Source organism: Neltuma alba, unplaced genomic scaffold (assembly GCF_004799145.2).
Source record: "Neltuma alba isolate B1F8T4 unplaced genomic scaffold, ASM479914v2 tig00011337_pilon, whole genome shotgun sequence".
Taxonomy (NCBI): domain Eukaryota; kingdom Viridiplantae; phylum Streptophyta; class Magnoliopsida; order Fabales; family Fabaceae; genus Neltuma; species Neltuma alba.
In genome coordinates this window covers 135,910-154,951 of record NW_021636039.1, presented here as the reverse complement: position 1 = coordinate 154,951, position 19,042 = coordinate 135,910, and the positions used below count along the sequence as shown (strand labels likewise).

At 35.6% G+C, this 19,042-nt stretch overlaps 2 protein-coding genes and 1 long non-coding RNA gene across 8 annotated transcripts; 2 read left to right on the top strand and 1 right to left on the bottom strand.

Moving 5' to 3' along the window:
- Positions 1-717: 717 nt before the first annotated feature.
- On the bottom strand, positions 718-6,945 carry LOC114712104 (ribosome-binding ATPase YchF). 3 transcript variants are annotated; one of them, XM_028896574.1, is made up of 11 exons: positions 6,679-6,943; positions 3,999-4,187; positions 3,833-3,886; positions 3,552-3,662; positions 3,260-3,322; positions 2,901-3,155; positions 2,511-2,657; positions 2,399-2,426; positions 2,028-2,098; positions 1,595-1,654; positions 718-1,125 (listed from the first exon to the last, which is right to left on the bottom strand). In XM_028896574.1, exons 1-11 carry the CDS (start codon positions 6,892-6,894, stop codon positions 1,057-1,059), a joined length of 1,263 nt encoding a protein of 420 aa, XP_028752407.1. In that variant the 5' UTR covers positions 6,895-6,943; the 3' UTR covers positions 718-1,056. The 3 variants fall into 3 exon arrangements, with proteins under 3 accessions (XP_028752407.1, XP_028752405.1, XP_028752406.1); XM_028896572.1 differs by lacking the exon at positions 718-1,125 and having other exon boundaries at positions 1,312-1,654; positions 6,679-6,945; XM_028896573.1 differs by lacking the exons at positions 718-1,125; positions 3,833-3,886 and having other exon boundaries at positions 1,312-1,654; positions 6,679-6,945.
- Positions 6,946-9,325: 2,380 nt separating this feature from the next.
- LOC114712105 (pentatricopeptide repeat-containing protein At1g79080, chloroplastic-like) lies at positions 9,326-13,157 on the top strand. 4 transcript variants are annotated; one of them, XM_028896575.1, is made up of 2 exons: positions 9,326-9,350; positions 9,563-11,933. In XM_028896575.1, exon 2 carries the CDS (start codon positions 9,576-9,578, stop codon positions 11,277-11,279), a length of 1,704 nt encoding a protein of 567 aa, XP_028752408.1. In that variant the 5' UTR covers positions 9,326-9,350; positions 9,563-9,575; the 3' UTR covers positions 11,280-11,933. The 4 variants fall into 4 exon arrangements, 1 of the variants encoding a protein (XP_028752408.1); XR_003737199.1 differs by lacking the exon at positions 9,326-9,350 and adding an exon at positions 12,916-13,157 and having other exon boundaries at positions 9,359-11,384; XR_003737198.1 differs by lacking the exon at positions 9,326-9,350 and having other exon boundaries at positions 9,359-11,384; positions 11,570-12,000.
- Positions 13,158-13,177: 20 nt separating this feature from the next.
- LOC114712109 (uncharacterized) lies at positions 13,178-14,031 on the top strand. The gene is made up of 2 exons (XR_003737201.1): positions 13,178-13,223; positions 13,806-14,031. It is a non-coding gene; the product is annotated as an uncharacterized LOC114712109 (long non-coding RNA).
- The last annotated feature ends 5,011 nt before the right edge of the window (positions 14,032-19,042 follow it).

Here is a 19,042-nt window from a genome sequence, read left to right as displayed (position 1 = left end):
TAATCAAGTATATTGGCTAAAACTATCATTATTAGAAGGATTATCTTGGAAAAAATGCATAAATATAAGAGACAAAATGGATTGGGTCTTATAATTAGGACCAAATAAAAAGTCAAATTGGGTCTTATAATAAGAACCGGAGGAGTACTATATTCCGCCGGACTTGCTACTAAATTGTAAAGAAATATGAGTATCATATTCTAAAACATACGGCTTTAAATAATAATTACGTAATAACCACTATAATTGAACAGTAATTTTGTGAATTTCTTAAAATCAAATAACGGATTTGCTCTTAAAATAATTACACTTTTTTGAATTCTTGTTGAGGTGAAATTTTTTACACACTTTAAACTAAGTGAAAGTGTGATAAATACATACATGTATGCGTATACGTACAGATAACAAAACTAAAACTTTGACGTCTTTGATTATTCAGGGTTTGTAGATTCATAAAACTGTTATTAAGGTAAGAGCAAGGAGATAGGGGCCACCACCAGCTTATCATTGTTAAGCATATTTTAAAAAAACAAACAAGAACCCCATTTAAGCTTAGTTTTTAAGTCATAAAATTCAGACATTTTTGGCTAAGACAGACCAAATTAATAAATGATGACAGATCAATAGCAGTAATCATTCAATTACTTGGAAGCAAACTAGTATTCATCACGTCACATCAGTGACAGTAAAGATATCGAGTGCTACAGATAGTTGAGAATTCAATATTCGAATATAAAATAAGAAAGAAAATGATATCATCCTCATACATTTATATTTAAAAGCCTACCTGTTAACTTGGAAGTAATGCAATAAACAGCATATTCATATCTCTTTTAGGCATGTGTACAAGACTAAACGAATAACTATAGAAGTATTCTGCTGGTTAAAAAACTCCTTACAGGAAAAAGAATTCAGAGTTCTGCCAAAAATACAACAAAAAGAATGCCTTTCAAATCTATAATCAGCAATTGGCTGAAAAAATTCTCTATCTGTTGTCGTGGATGGAAATATCAACTTCTCTGTTGATCCTCACTTGACAGCAGCAAGTGCAGTCTATCATACGTTGAAACGAAACAACATGACATCTCCTTCTTGTACAATGTAGTCTTTACCCTCCGATCTCAGCTGCAAACGACAGATTAAATTGGAATAAATTTCCAGGAGAAATCAAAATAGTTCCCAGTTCAGAAATTTGTACAGGACCCCCAAAAGAATGAAGAATTGAAGACAATCCAAATCTTCTTCATAACAAAAGAGGATGTTTACATTCTAAAAGCAATAATAATAAAAAAAAACATGATGAAGTTATTTGTTGTGTTGCTTTTTCCCAGAAATGCATATGGATGACGGATGACCCAATTCGTAATGGATGTTGAATCATGCTAAATCTCAATTACAGTAATCATTCGAGAAAAATTGATATACCCAAACCCAATATAGATCCCCCGGGCATGTCATCATCACAAGTTTGACCCTTACTCCACGAAATCTCGTCCCAGATGAACGCGTATTTACAAAGCTGGATTAGCCAAGAGATAAAAAATGTAGACTTTGCATGCCAAGGGCGATGGAGATAAAAAAGAAAACAACTTACAAGTCCTTTTTCTCTAGCTACAGCAAGTGAACCAGCTGAAACAAAATCTTCATAAGACACCTAATTTAAAATTGAATAAAAAATAAAGGTGTTAGCATAAATATGCAAAAAAAAAAAAAAAAAAACAAGTCTTTTCCTAAATTACGCATAGTTCCTATATGTATAATGCAAGCGGGGGGGAAAAAAGGGTCCAATTGGATTTAGTTGTCAATATCAGCTTTTTTTTTTTTTTTTTAATGGAAGTATCAGCTTTCATTGAATATCTTATATCCGAATATTACTACTACCTTGATTTTAGTTCTCTTTTTTTGAGAATCCATATACTATACCAGGGCTCTCTCTCTCTCTCTGGTTTCTCGTTTTTATGATGCTTGCGATGCCATGTTATATGTTACAACTTATTGCAATTTCAGAACTGTATCCTGTCACTTACTGTTTCTGCTCGAATAAAGCCTTTCTCAAAGTCAGAGTGAATGACTCCAGCGGCTTGAGGTGCAGTCATTCCTAGAAAAACAGAGGCTTAGTAGTCAAAAAACAGCAATGCATCCTCGGAAGTGACTATATATCATTACCAATGTTCTATAACAAATATGAGCTATCTAAGATCTTACATAGTAAACCAGGCCATCTAAACAAAGGATCAGTCAACAAAACATCAGCAGATGAAACAAACTTCATGTTAAAAATTACTCAAATTTATATATCCCCAAGTATTTGAACATGATGCTCAGGGCAGGCTGAAGCCAATGCACAGTCACATTTTACTATAATGCAAATTAACACGCTCACATGCAAACAACCAACCTGCAAGTATTGTCCATGCCTTTGTTTCCTGAGTACACATTAAAGGGGAAAAATCAGCTGCGAAGTAAATTATGATAGATATTAAAATACATGCTCCCTGCTTTTCTCTCACCTTCTCACCAGAAGTAAAGTAAGTTCGCAACCCCAGAAGGCTATAGGTTGCCCTAATTAGATTGCCAAGACCACTTTCACTAACACCAAGAGATTTCAAGTATTCTTGTCTTTCTTCAGTTGGTAGCTCAGTAAGCTCTGCTTCAACCTGCAAGAACAAATAATAACCTCATCTTACTAGCCTGTCTATATTGACAATATCAAGAACGTCAAGATTTGTTTTCTTCCTTTTCTTTTCCCTCAGTGGCTCACAAGATGCAGACAATCCACCGCATTACTGAAAAATTAGCATTGGATGAACTCCCCAGCATCATTTCACGCAAATGGACCGACTCATAAGAAACATGTTCTGAACAGTGTAATAGTTACATGCTCCTTTCTAAATGCATACCTGTGCTGAAATTGTCACAATTCCTGATTGCAATTCAGACGCTAGATTCATGACTTCCTTTACATTCTCATTGCTTGAAGGATCAGCTAGTTCAGATTCTGCAACATTAGCCACGTATATGACAGGCTTCATGGTGAGTAAGCAGAGATGCTTTACGGCATCCCTTTCAAAATCAGTTAAGGTCACAGAACGTGCAGGTTTTCCATCCATGAGTGCTTCCCGAATCTTTTCTAGTGCAGTTTTTTCTGCTTCCTCCTAAGATCAAGAAGTTTTAAATATATTTTAATAATATATTTCAATCCCATCAATTAACAGGATACAAAAAGTCACAGGCGATAATTGCACTTCACAACCGTTACCTTGAGTTTAGATTGAGAATCTTTTGCCTTGCCCTTCTTTAGTTTCTCCAATCTTTTGTCAATCTGCATTTCATGGAAGAACAGAATTTCCATTCTTTAGTTCTCTAGTTGGTTTCATCATAGCAAATCATAAAACGCAGGCGTCATTACACATATAGAAGGCCATATACAATCAAAGTACATACGATTTTTAAGTTATTTAGCCGTTAACATAATTTTGGATTTTTAAAGTGGATCCCAAAGGAACGGGAAGGTAGTTAAAAAAGTGTACAGTGAAATTAAATAAGCTGACCTGATCCAAGTCTGAGAAAACAAGCTCCAAGTTGATAACATCAATATCAGTCTTGGGATCAACTTTCCCATTCACATGAACAATGTCATTGTCTTCGAAACACCTCACAACCTAATGCAATAATCAATAGATTCATAACAACATAAGATCACAAAATAAAATATAATACTCATTAAAACCTGGATTTGCCAAACCTCATTTATGATTAGCAATACAAAGAAATAACAAGTGTAGCAGCAATGACAACAATGTAACAATGCCAAGGAAATGGTAAGAGATACCTGAAGTATAGAGTCAACTTCACGAATATGGGACAAAAACTTATTACCGAGTCCCTGAAACACTTGTAGTTAGGAACAGGCTCAGAGTAGAGGAAAATGCAGATCAATTATGAAAACAAGTGTTTGACGACACATACACTACAAAGGAGAGAGATCATGAGAATACCTCTCCTTGACTTGCACCTTTGACTAGCCCTGCAATATCTACAAATTCTATAGATGCTGGGACCGCTCTCTGAGACTTACTGAGATCAGAGAGCACATGGAGACGAGGATCTGGAACAGCAACAATCCCTACATTTGGCTCTATTGTACAAAAAGGAAAATTAGCTGCTTGAGCCTTTCCATTTTCAACCTAGAAATATACGATCACAATATATCAAAATTTGATGGATTACCATAGCAACAAGAGCTACACAGAAAAATTTACATAGAACATCCATAAAACAACCAGGAAAGTTACCAGAACCCGGAGAAACTGGTATCATTTTTATGTTTTCTATTTTTTAAAAATGTGGTCACTATACTTTGTCAGATAGTTGAAAATATACAGATGTGCAAGATCCCTGCCAGCAAGTTGCTTGTACAAGTATGCGAACGAAATCTATAAAATTATGCAATAAAGCATCATTCTTGTTCTGAGCATTCAGAAAGAGTGCATCTTTTAAATTGAGCTATCCATAAACCTAAAATAACAACCAAAATTGTAGCCTAGATCTCTTTTGCAGATAACTCCAACTTCAGCAACCTCATTTCAATCTAATAGGGCATCTGCAGTTACTGAAGCACCAAGTGATAAGCTGGGTCTCTCATAGGATCATATGCACAAGGATGTTGAGAATGAATTGCTCAAAGGATTCTGCTGCAAAGATATAATAATCTAGTGCTCTAAAAGTCTGTGATGATATAAAAGGACCAGTCAATTGAAAAAAGAAGCGCATTGGCAATTTGCCTTATAATTGCTACAAGAACTATGTCTAACTACATCTCCAGTATCAAAGAATCATGTGTGTTGAGTTGATGTCTCAATATTTTAAGAAAACAGGTCAATATAGATGAACTTTACAAGGTAACAGAAGTGGGAAAATTGAACCAAGAAAATGGAAAGATAGTTCCATCTACAGGAACTCATTTTGGCTTTGCTGGCTGGGAAGTTGCAGGATGTAATTTATATCTCTCTCCATTTCTATCTTCTTCCTCTTTCACTACATCACTTCAGTCACATCATATGAATGATGCTTGCATCTTTCATCTACTGTGAACAAGAATTAAGGTGCCTATTAAATTTAGGAGTTTGGAACACGCATCAAGGCTATTCAACAGTCTCCTTTTCCATCCAACTCAGATCAAAGCTGATAGGAACCGAGTAGAAACAATGATAAGCAGACAATGAAACAGTGAACGGGCTCCTGATAGTGAAATAATACTCGAATATGATTAATCAATAGCAATCCTCCTACTAAGTGGGAGATAGGAAGTTACAAAAATGGTTCACACACTCACAGCTCATACAATAATCCTGACATTCGAGAGGTCAGCTCTCTCCTCACCATACTCTCATGCAAAAAACGTCTTACCCCCCTCAAGCTACAACGGCTAAAATACTTAAAAGTAAACAGCACAGTCTCCCAAAATACAACAACCTAGTACACAGACCTAAAAGACATTAGAGTGTGCTACTTTCTCCAAAAAGGTAGGAAATAGAAGTCAACTCCCTGGTTGCTTAGAAAGGACTGTTGCCTTTTGCTTGCTTCTGCCTCTGTCGCCTCTTATAGGTATTTTTAAAGAGGTTGATCCTATCAAAAGCGTACGCACATGGCTACACCATTTGGTTCTCTTTTGTCTTTCTTCTTCAACTATGACTGTATCATACAAAGTCACCACTATTGTCAATTCGTATTCACTACTTTTATCATGTTATCTTGATATTCCCATGCTCCTTTACAATTTTCATAACTCAGGCCCCCTTGATATTGTTCCAGACTAGAGCAGTTCCATGTCATAAATATAATGAACTAATTATATCAACTTTTGACTAGCTTATCCTCAACTTAAGACCACAATCGTCAATAAATATGTGTGTACAAAATAATTTTTTCTTTCTCATGTAAGCACTACATCATAAACGCCAAGCAACATGAAAGAGAAACCGCTTTGATGTTTGACAGTGTTAAAAGTATGAACTAACAGTATCAAAGCTTCAAAAATGATTCTCAATGAGTTAGGCAAACATAGACAGAGAACTATCCAAGGAAAATATAAAAGTGCACCTTTTGTGTCAAATAACAATCAGGACCATTCGCCAATGGCCCTCTGGTCTAGTGACATGAATGTAAGAGGTCAAGGGTAACCCCAGATGTTAGAGCCTGCCCCTCTGAATCAAGAAAATTAGCGACCATTTGGAGATTTCAGAAACAAAGAATAACTAATTAGCAATAGATCCCCTCTGCTTCATAAAAAATCAGCAAGCCTAGTATGGTTAGGAAACCAGTCTCTACTTATCAGCAGACTGAAGCAGAAAAGAGATAACATATGGTCAAAGATGATTTCTTTTATTCATTCAATGACAGAGGCAGAGTTACGGCAACATCCAAGTAAACTAAGTAAATAGGGAGTCATACTTCAATCCTAATAAAACGAAAACATTGAGCAAATGAGCTAGACTGAGCATTCCAAGGCCCTTCTGTATCGTGATAGCCAAAAAATGGGACTTTAGAAAAGAAAGCTTCATTATGTCAATACATACTCAAATTTTAAAATACAAATCCAGTCCTTATAGTTTCTTCTCAATATTTGAATCACAAAAACATAATGGCAGAGTAGAAGAAAGGAAATGAATGGCTTACAACGGCGTTGAAGAGAGTGGATTTTCCGACGTTAGGAAGACCAACGATACCGGCTCTGAGGCTCATGCTTATCTTAGATGAAGAGAAGCGCCGCCTATAACCAAAAATGCCTGTAAAGTGAGAGTTGCCGGTAAAAAGAGGTTGATTTCTGTGCAGGGTCAACTTCAATGGATGCACTAAACTGGGGATTAAGTGATTGCAAGCCGCTCTCGCCATTGCAGCCAAGACCAGAGATGCACCCAAGGAAGCAGCCGTAGTGAAGATTGAAGACGCGAGATATTTATCTGCATTGCACCCTTTCCTTTGCACACAATTTTTTTGGCCAGAAAATACACACTAAATTCTATATTTAATTTTTTGGACCAAAATTCTATATTTAATGTATGTAAAAAAAAATGAGATGTGAATTTCTAATTCAAAAATCGTAGCCACCTAATCTTTAATTATAAAAATTAAAAATTAGATATCTTTGGTAATAATCATATTTATTTCATATTGTCATAGGTTTGTCTGTGGTTTATAGGTTTATAGGGTGTTTACTTTTTAAAAGCATTTTCATTTAAATCAAAATAAAATTATATATATTTATTTTGTATATCGTAAAATTATGATTTAGTTTCTATTTAAATACTAGGTATTTCTTAAAATTATGGTTTTGAATAAAAACCATCCAAAACATCTTTTTTTTTTTTTTGCAAAATTGCTTTTGAATTGAAAACCATGATTTGGGAGTATAAATAATAAAATCATGGTCTTCCATAAGTGAATTTTTTTTTCCTTAAGCATAAAACCATAGTTTGAGACTTTGAGGGTGCATATATATATATATATATATTAATTATATAAATGCTATCTCTGTTTTTTTAATGTAAAAGCTAGTTGAAAATGCAATTTAATTTTAAGTATAAGATTTTAATTTATTTTGCCTTATATTTAAGGTCTAATATTGCTTTGAACATTTTTCACTTAGGAGCAATATTATCCTCAAAATTTCATAACTTAACAATGTTGTTCCAATCCATTAACAAAGTTAATTTTGACCATATCTAGACCTATTTATGCTGAGGTGGATACATGTTTTTAATGGTCAAAATTAACTTTATCAACTAGTAGGTTAACTTGCTATGTTTTTAAGTTTTTGGAATAACATTAAATTCAAAAGAAATTTTCGGCCAACATTACTTTTGAGAAAAAAACTTGTCGATCAAAATTAGGTTTCTATTGAAAAAAAATATTTCACCTAGTCGGTAAAAATGCAAGAGCCTTTGAGTGTGGAAGTTGTAAAATGATGTCTTAAGAGTAATCTGGCACAATAACACGCAAAGTATTATATATCTCTTTTGTTTTGGAGGCAGAGTGACTTATCCGAGTTAATTTGTCTTGAAATCATCTTCCACATGGCTACATGCTATAGACTCGTGCAATTTTCTGAGACAACCTTAGACTATCCGTTTTGATAATTCATGTGACTGATGCTATATTTGTTAAACTGATGTAAATTAAATCGAATTATTGGTTTAACAAAATAAAATATTTTTGCGATCACTAGACTAATAAAGTTATTATGCTCAGTATGCTTAATGTGAAAAGGCAGTAAGAAAAATCAAACTACTATAATCACAAGACTTCCAAGGATTTTGTTTATTGCCAAATTAAACTTCGGAGCTCGGATTTCAGGGAAAAAAAAATGTCAAAATGCCATGTTGAGTTGGCACAAATTGTGAGAAAGAGTATAGGTTGAATTTCTCCATGACCCTGGTTAGTTACGTATTTACTTATGATTAAGGTGTATCCAGTATTTTAAAATATTTTGTCAAGTGTATCTGTATTTTAAAATATTTTGTGGTGTATTTAACACCTTAAGACATTTTTTAAGTGTGTTTAGTATTATAAAGTATTTTTAGTGCATTAGCACTCAAAAATATTTTTTAGTGTATCTAACACTAAGGTAAAAAAAAAATTTCTGAGTGCTAGATGCACCTAAAAAATATTTTAAGATGCTAGATGCATCATAAAATATTTTAAAGTACTAGATGCACCATAAAATATTTTAGAATATTAGATGTATCTGGAAAAATGTCTCAGGATGCTAGATTCATTTTAACCCCTTTTTTTTATTGCAAGATCTTTTTCATACATTCCCTCCGTCCTTTATTATAAACAACATATAACTCCATTATATAAATAAAAAAATTAGCTAAAGAAAATAAATAGTTAAAAATTAGAAATTCTTCTTTCAAAATACCCTTATTTATGGAGGGGATATAAGAAAGAGAATAAGAAAATTATTATAATAAAAAGAATTATGAAAAAAAGAAATATGTGATAGAGAAAGACGATGGTTTGAGAAATAAGACAATAAATATATTAATATTAAAATAAGTAATTTATGGAAGAAAAATAAAAAATTTGTTACGAAAATTTAAAACAACTTATAAATATTATTTATATTTAGAAATAAGAAAGATATGGAAGTTGTTGTTTATAAAAAAAAAATAGAGGAAGTATAAAATCTAATGAAGTAGTTGCCATTGAATGAAATTGCTAACGATGGAGAATCGGAGACGCGAACATTGACCATTGGCATTAACCGTTCCGGATAACTTAAGGAGGGAGTTGTGGTTGGGACAGAGCGATGTCACAGAGCCGAGGCAATTGAGAAATGCTTGCTGGTATCTCTCTCTTTTCTCCTTCGTTCTTCTCTTCTCTGACCTAACTGTAGAGCCACTCGACATTTCTTCCTTGCCTCTTTCATCTGCTTTTCTTTCGATCTTTCGTTTTGTTTTTATTAATCAGTACTTTCTGCAATCTTGAAGCCGATTGTAGTTTTTCCTAGTCGAACTAACCTAAAGCCTTGAGTTTTTGTTTTACATACGGATGTTAGCTAGGATTCAACCATGGCAGCGCTGCTGAATACCGTGTCTCCAGCCGCAAATCTGTCATCCAAAACGAAAAGGAATGGTTCTAGCTTTCACTCCCTGATTCCAAACATTCATGCCCTTTCACTCTACAGGGGTTTTCCTAGGGTTTTGTCATATACCCAGATAGCTATTTCTCCTAAAGATACTGTTTTTACTCTGCCGGATTGGAGGATTGGGAAGAACGACCCCAGAAGCAAGGAGCTTAGAGTTAATAATGCATTCCTCCATCTAGAGCATATGGTAGGCAAAGGCCACAAGCCTGATGTAACTCAAGCAACTCAGCTGTTGTATGATCTTTGCAAGGCTAACAAAATGAGGAAATCTGTCAGGGTAATGGAGATGATGGTAGGGTCAGGTATTATACCTGATGCGGCTTCCTACACATACTTGGTCAATTATCTATGCAAGAGAGGTAATGTTGGGTATGCAATGCAATTAGTTGAAAGAATGGAGGAACGTGGTTTCCCAACTAATACTGTTACCTATAACACTCTAGTTAAAGGGCTGTGCATGCATGGGAGTTTAAATCAAAGCTTGCAACTTCTAGATCGATTAACAAAGAAGGGGTTGGTTCCAAATGTATTCACTTATTCTTTTTTACTTGAAGCTGCTTATAAGGAAAGGGGATCTGATGAAGCCAGGAAACTTCTAGATGAAATAATTGCCAAGGGCGGGAAGCCCAATTTAGTGAGTTACAATGTTGTGTTGACAGGTTTATGCAAGGAAGGACGGACAGAAGAAGCTATTAAGCTTTTCAGGGAATTGCCAGCAAAGGGGTTTGATCCTAGTGTTGTGAGTTATAACATTTTGCTGAGGAGTTTGTGCTACGAAGGGAGGTGGGAGGAGGGAAATGAGCTTTTAGCTGAGATGCATGGAAATAATCAGCCTCCCTCTGTTGTTACCTATAACATATTAATTACTTCTCTTTCCCTCCATGGAAAAACTGAACATGCTTTCAAGGTTTTAGATGAAATGACAAGGAGCGGATTCAAGGCAACTGCAGCCAGCTATAATCCGATCATTGCCCGCCTCTGTAATGAAGGGAAGGTGGATCTTGTAGTTCAGTGTCTGGAACAAATGGTACTTCGGCATTGTAATCCTAATGAAGGGACATACAATGCTATTGCGATGCTTTGTGAGGTGGGGAAGACACAAGATGCATTCTTCATAATCCAAAGCTTGGGTAATAAACATAATTCCCCCATGCATGATTTCTACCAAACTGTCATTTCAAGTTTGTGCAGGAAGGGGAACACGTATCCAGCTTTTCAGCTACTATATGAAATGACGAAGTATGGATTTACTCCAGACTCTTATACTTATTCATCTCTGATTAGAGGAATGTGTAGAGAGGCCATGTTGGATGAGGCCATTGAGATATTCAGGGTTTTGGAAGAAAATGAGTACAGGCCTGATACCGATAACTATAATGCACTTATACTTGGTCTCTGCAAGTCTCGAAGAACAGACTTGTCTGTGGAGATGTTTCAGAGGATGATAGAAAAAGGGTGCATGCCTAATGAGACAACATACACCATTCTTATTGAAGGGCTTGCTTTCGAAGGAGAAATGGATATGGCTGCCAAGCTTTTGAAGGAGTTGCATTTGAAAGACGTTCTGAGCCAAAGTACTGTTGAAAGACTCGACATGCAGTATCGCTTCAAGGAATTGTCAGAATAAAGAGAAACACCCTCATGGCAGATAACCGCACAAAGGAAAGAGGATCACGACTTATTTCAGATCTGAATGATTAGGATGGACCATTGAGTGTAATCGTGGTTACAGGTAACATTAGGATCTTGAACAGCCATCGAAATATTGCTCCTAAATACTTGGAAATTTTGCTCGAGTGTTTAGAGATAACTAAATAAAGGTGTGAGCATCGAATTCAATGATGTCTGCTGTCTGCATTCTCTCTCATGCTACAGGTTTAAGTAACATTCATGTAAATTTGGCGTCTTAGTGCGCAGGAACTAGGATGCACATGTACTCATCGTCCCTTTCTGTCCAGATTTTCCCGGAAAGAAAACCTTAACACCGTAGTATGATGATTGAATGGCTCCTCGTAACATTTTTCCTTGTCTACAGATCTCATGGTCCTGTGAGCATATGCTTCGAGACCTTCATCAGTTAAAAATACTTACCTTGGTGACTCGTATTGCGCTCTTTAAAACATCCGAAGTGCTTTCTGAGATGCTGCATGTGACCCTATGTATATATGCACTTCCCTTGATAACTCTCGGCTCCCCTTCACTTCAGATTGCCGCTCAGCTGTGAATAGCTGTGCTGCAATTTTCTTTTGGGGACTGGCTACTTAAATTTCTTGCCCTTTTTGCTTATTCTCGTACGGAGCTTGTTCGCACTGAGTTTAATAATCCAAAAATGATATCGTTAAGATACAGATACCAAAACAAAAGTGCAAAAGCTGGCTCAAAGAAAGAGGCCTTGTTGATAGTTGTCCGTTTACTTTTAAGTTTTAAAAATAAGTAATTTTCAAATTATTTACAGATTTTATGAAAAAAAATAGTTATTATTTGAATATTTTACTAAAATTAGAAATTAATTTGTGTTTGGTATCATAAGGAAAAATGACAAATAAAGACCATTGAATATATGAAATGGTGAAATGGGTACTTGAGTTGATGAAATTGTCATCAGAGACTGAGGGTGTGTTTGGATAAAACCAAACCATGGTTTGGAGAATAGATTTTAAAAAAAATAGATTTTGGAAAGAATAGATTTTGTGAAAAAGTGATTTTAAGAAGTGTGAGTGTTTGGATAGTTGTTATTAGAAGTACTTTTTATATATACAAATTGGCATAAATTAATATGATAATTATAGAAAAAATATATTTTATGATATATTTTAATTTGAAGGAATAAAATTGTTAATAATATATTTTTTTATTAACATATATTAATAATATATAAGATAATATAATTAATAAATAATTAATATGTATATATATTTATAAGATATAAGATTAAATATGTTTATAAAACATATGTTTATAAAAAAAATAAGATACATATCCTATAGGTTCCCACACTCTCCCTTTTTTCTCTAAAAGTAAAAAATTTCTGCTTTTCTCAAAACCATAGTTTTGGAGTCAAAACCATGGTTTTGAACCCAAACCATGGTTTTGATTTTTTTAAGGGTGTTTGGCTAACATTTTTCCCAAACCATGGTTTGGGGTGCTTGCCAAACACACCCTGAGTCTTAAATTAAAATTATAAAATTAAAACTAAAAGATCAAAAAACCCTTCTTATTTTCTGTCTTCCGTGTCATCTTCCGTTTCTGTTCTTTTTTTGGAGGTCGCGCTTGAAGTTAAGAGAAGAGACAAAGCCGCCGGACAGGAGAGAGGACACAAAGATTTCATTTGGTTCTGTTGTTGCTTGCCGCTTTAACCTCATCTCCAACCGTCGCCTCTTCTTCGACCTTGGCGTGGGCATGAGATTGGTTACTTGACTCTGGGACGTTCTTGAAGGTGCTGTGTGAAGCGTAAAACAATGGTTAAATAGCACTAGCAGATAGGTGACTCGATCGAGTATGGTGGATGATAGCATTAAAGTTGACGTGCTGAAATCTTCAAAACCAATGGCAGATGCTTTTTGCATTTGGGGTATTCTTTGCCACTTTTTTCTATGTCAGACTTATCTAATATCTATTGGATATGTTTCTGACACTTTCCTTCTCTCTGAAATCAAACAAGTCAGTTTTTTTTTTACTATCCATGTCCCATCCCTCGCTAATCTCTAGTGTGTTTTCATAGATATGATTCTTGACATCTCAGTTTGATATGCTATGCTTGATCTTATTGTTTCTTGGAAATTGTCTACTTCTTAATCATAAATTCCTTATCCTACTAGCCTTATTATTCTTGCTGTTAACTGGCTTGTCGATTCGGGTAAAAAAAAAAAAAAAAAACTGGCTTGTCGATTTGATAGGGGTTGTTTTCCTGTGCTGTGAGCCTGTGAGTATAGTACTGTTATGATCTAATTTGGTATACTTAACTTGTCATATATTATATTTAAGTTGTAATTTTCTAAATTCAACTTGTTATTTGCAATAGCTAAATTGTTATTTAATATACTTGTTATATGTAATATTTAAGTTGTCATTTACTAAACTCAACTTGTTATTTAGAATAGTTAAGTTGTTATTTAATATCCTTAACTTGTTATTTGCCATACTTAACTTACAGGAGTTGATAAGGGATGAAAGACCAAAAAAGAAGGAGGAAGTTTCGGTAGATAGTTTCAATAGAGAAATGTGGATACATCATACATACTGTTACTTCATTTAAGATAGGTTTAATATTTTTTATTTTGTTGATGAGTAGCCACTGTTATGAACTATTAATGATAGTTATATATGACTGAAATGACATTGGGATTTATGATTGTTTAATGTTTTAGTTTGAGTTGTCATCATTTTCACATTTCACTATTAAATGACAATAGTAGTATGCAAGTTGTTATTCCCATAACTTGTTTGGTAGAACAATATGCAAATGTCTTAATACAAGTTCCAAAAATCATTATGCAAATAGTCATTTTCATTTTATAAGTTATTCTCATTATATATTTAGTAAAATTGTTAACAAATAAATTAAAAATGGTTGCATATCTCCTTGGGCAAATGGTTGTTTAGTAAAATAGGTAATTACAAGTTTAAAATAGAGAGTTACAAGTTTGAAATAGAAAATTACAGATCTGTAATAGAAAATAACAAGTCTTTAACAAGAAATTACAAGTCTGGAAGAGGAAATAACAAGTTTATAATAGAAAATAACAAATTTGAAATAGCAAATTACAAGTCTAAAATGGAGTTGTTATTTCCTATTGTAGATTTGTAATTTCCTATTATAAACTTGTAATTTCCTATTCTAGATTTATTATCCCCTATTGTGGACTTTTAAGGAGTTACAAGTCTGAAACAAGAAGTTACAAATTTAAAATAGGAAATTACAAATCTGTAATAAGAAATAACAAATCTAAAATAAGAAATTACAAGTCTGAAATAAAAAATAAAAAGTCTACAATAAAAAATAATAAATTTAAAATAGCAAATTACAAATATGAAATGGGAAATTACAAGTCTGTAATAGAGAATAACAAGTCTAGAATAAGGAATTACAAGCCTGCAATAAAAAATAATAAGTCTGAAATAGAAAATTTCAAATCTACAATAGAAAATAACAATTCCATTACATGGAGAATTTATTTTATTTAGAGTAATTATTTTTACAAATATTTTTTTATTATAGCAAACTTGTGGCTCCATGTCATCGACTCTGGATTTAAAAGCCATCCTCTACAACCTTGCATAACTAAGAGAAAAGTTATTACTATCTTCTAATTAAGTTGCTATGTATAGTAAATTAAAAAAACACACATATGTTTATGTTTTGGGAACATGATGACAAACACACAGCCAAAAGTTGGATTTGGAGCTTCTAATACTCCATCTTTTAATATTTCTTGTATTGCTCCAATGTGAATATTTTCTTCTTTTTTTTTTGGGTACAAATGTGAATATTTTCTTAGTCATCAGCTTTGTTTGAAAAATCGTTCGGTCCTAAATGCAAATAGGAATCCGCCATTCTGGCCTATTAGGCTTTGCTCCAGTAAATGGCTCTCGTTCCTGCTGGGAAGAGTGTGACACTCATTCCTTCGTCTACTGAGGAAAATGATTTAATGATGCGAAGCTCAAAAAAGATTAAACATGGAATGGAGAAGGGTGATTGCTCAGATCTGAATCAATGGCCAAAACTTGGGGAGACTCCTGTCCAATCCAAGAAGTTCGGGTTAACTTTTGCAGAAACTCTGAAAGGTGTCAATCATCAGGATGATCATTCGGATGACAAAAAGGAAGAAGAGGATGCTGTATCCGACGATAGTATGTCTGAAGATTTGCATTCGGATTCCGAAGCTAGTAAGAAAGAGCCCTTGGTGCGAATAAGGGAAGATCCACAAAGGAATTTTCCTACATTCCATTTCTCAAGTAGGATGAAGAAGAGATTGTATCAGGCTTGGAAGAAAGCGATGATTGTGAAGCTCTTAGACCACAGCATCGACTTCAAAGCTTTGGAAGCTAGACTCCAGACACTATGGGTGAAGCGTGGAATAATAAACTTGATCAACATTGGCTACGGTTACTTTGTAGTCAAACTATCAAATCGAGAGGATTATTTCAATGCATTAATAGGAGGTCCATGGATGATATATGATCACTATTTGACGGTGAGGCCATGGGAACCAAAGTTTAATCCGGCGAGAGCTAAAATAGATAAAGTGGCAGTTTGGGTACGGTTACCGAGGGTATCTCTAGAGTATCATGATGAGGAGGCTCTCACTTGTATTGGAAATAGGATTGGAGAGACGATAAAAGTTGATTTTAACACATCCTCTCAACTTAGAGGGCACTATGCTCGGATTTGTGTGATGATTGATTTGGGTAAACAACTGATGTCGGGGTTTTCTTTAGACGGTGAGGACTACTACTTGGAATATGAAGGACTCCATTCACTGTGTCTGCACTGCAGGGTTTATGGGCACCGTAGCGAGACTTGCAGTGCAAGAAAGCAGAACATGGAGCATCAGAGAGGGAGCCAGAATGACGGTGATTTGGGTGCACAAAAAACAAGGATGGACATTGATGACAAAAGGGGCAGTGATCAAGAGATATGGAGAGTGGTGCAGAAGCCCCGACGATAGCGAAGGGGAAAGGAGAAAGCAGGGGAAAGTCTTTGGCAACCGAACTCCGGGACGAGGTTTGAGGTTTTGGCTGACGTGGATAATAATAATTTTGAATTAACGAAAGAAATAGAAGATAATGCTTTACCTGCAACGTCGGATATGGGGAATGCACTTTTGCAAATGTAGCCACTACCAGCATATGGTACGCGCGGGGCAAAAAGGCTGCGCAGAGCAGAAAGCAAGCCAAGAATAACGGTTTGCCCACTGAGGTGGTCCTAATGGGAATTCCTGACAGAGCGTTACAGCGAGCAGAACAACGGGTTGAGCAGGGGAAGAGAGAAAAGAGATCTCATGAGATGTTTGTGAATCACAAGAGAACTAACGAGATACTCATGTTGACGCTGGATGACACGAAAAATGAGAACCCTGTCAAACGTAAACTAGACGCTGATGGGGACGATAATATCGAGCATGGTAATAGTGAGGAGGAGCAGATGGATTACATCAGTAATTTTGATCCACTTCCTCATGATCCGGGAGATAGAGTAGAGAGGGAGGAAGGAAATAGGCCTGAGCATAGTGGGCCGAGGATACCTAGCCCATTGAGTGACGAGGCGGAGAGAGCCCAACGTGAAACCTTTGTGGTGCCTGAAACGCAGTTCTAAGCTGGAGTGGGCCGTGCTTAACTGGACATACCCAATTTATGTTTATGGATCAAGTATTATATTGGAATGTTAGAGGGGCATGCGGTCAAGGCCTCAACAGAAACTTAAGGACTATTTTTGGCAAGTTAACGCCTTCGGTCCTGATACTTTCTGAAACAAAATGTGAGAGGGATTCAAAGTTGCGTTGCATTTATTCCTTGGGTTTCGATAGTCTCTTTGCTGTTCTGAGCACCGGTCGTTCAGGAGGATTGGTTGTGGTCTGGAAGAGTGAGTTAGTCCGAATCTTAATTCTTAGCAGCAACAAACAAATGCTGCACTTAAGATGTGAGTTCTCAGGGAAACCAGCGTGTCTGATAACTGCTATCTCTGCAATACCACACTCGAACCTCCGTCAGACACTTTGGGAAGAATTGAAATTGTTGGCCCAGAGTATCGTAGAACCATGGAGTGTGATTGGAGACTTTAATGATATTGCTGAAGCTTCAGAACGTGTGGGCGGAGGCTGTGTTAACAGCAAAAGAATCAGATGGTTCAATGACCAATTAAAGGATTGTGGTTTGACAGATCTGGGTTACAAAGGTCCTAAATTCACTTGGAAAGGGCCAAAGCTGAATAGATGCTCTCGAATGTATCAGAGACTAGACCGAGCTCTGGGTAATGCTCTGTTTATGTCTACTTTCCATAACTATTTAGTAAAGGTACGCCCTCGTACAAATTTTTCTGATCACAATCCTTTGATTTTGTGTTTGGATGCTGAGAATCTTCAATTTAGAGGTACCAAACCTTTCCGTTTTGAAGCTATGTGGATTGAACATGAGAACTTCCAAAGCTTTATGGCAAAATCCTGGATGCGGGACGAGGACATTAATAAAAGTCTGTCTAATTTTAAAGATTCCATACTTGTTTGGAATAGGGAGGTCTTTGGTTTTATAGAAAAAAAGAAGAAGAATATTCTTGCTAGATTGGCAGGGATTTAGAAGGCTGAAGCTTACCCATACTCTTCTTTCCTTGTTGATTTGGAAACTGAATTGCAATCTGAATTGGAGGAGGTGCTTAGTTTAGAGGAGATTAAATGGTTCCAGAAATCCAGATCTGAGTGGATAACAAAAGGGGATCGAAATACTCGGTATTACCATCTTAAAACTCATAGGAGATGGAAATGGAATAGAATTCTCTCCTTAAAGGACGAACAAGGTGCTTGGCTGGGTGATGAAGTGCAACTGAAAGAACTAGTAGTTAATTATTTTAAAAGGCTGCTCTCATCTGATGAGATGAGTTGCAATGTTCTGAAAACTACAGCTAACTTTCCTAGAGTTGATGGAACCTTGCTGGCTTCTATGAGCTCTCTACCTACTGAGGAGGAAATTAAATCTGCTTTATTTGCTATGAGCCCTTACAAAGCCCCGGGGTTGGATGGCTTCTCACCTATCTTCTTTCAACACAATTGGAAGGTGGTGGGTCCATCTGTTTGCAGATTTGTCAAAGGTATTTTTGAAGGATCCTTGACAATGGATAATTCTAATAAAACTCTAATTTCTCTTATACCAAAAGGAGAAAATCCACAACTAGTTGAACATTTTCGTCCCATCTCCCTTTGTACTGTTCATTACAAATGTTTAACCAAAGTCATTACACAGAGACTCAAAGCTATAATGAATGATTTAGTTTCCCCTTTCCAATCCAGTTTCATCAAGGGAACGCATATACAAGATAATATGGTGATTGGCCAGGAGATCATGCATATGATGAGTAAGGCTAAAGTGAAAAGAGGGCTTGTAGCGATGAAAATCGATCTTGAAAAAGCATATGACAGGCTCAATGGGAGTTTTATTCGCACTGTGCTCTATGATGCTGGCTTTAAAGATAAGTTTGTGGGTCTTGTAATGGCTTGTGTAACTTCAGTAACTTATAATGTTTTGTGGAATGGCTCAACAACTGAGTTTTTCACTCCTAAGAGAGGTCTTAGACAAGGGGATCCTATTTCTCCCCTTCTCTTTGTGTTATGCATGGATAGACTATCCCATCTCATTTGTGATGCTGTTACTACTGGTCGTTGGAAGGCTATTTCAATCGCA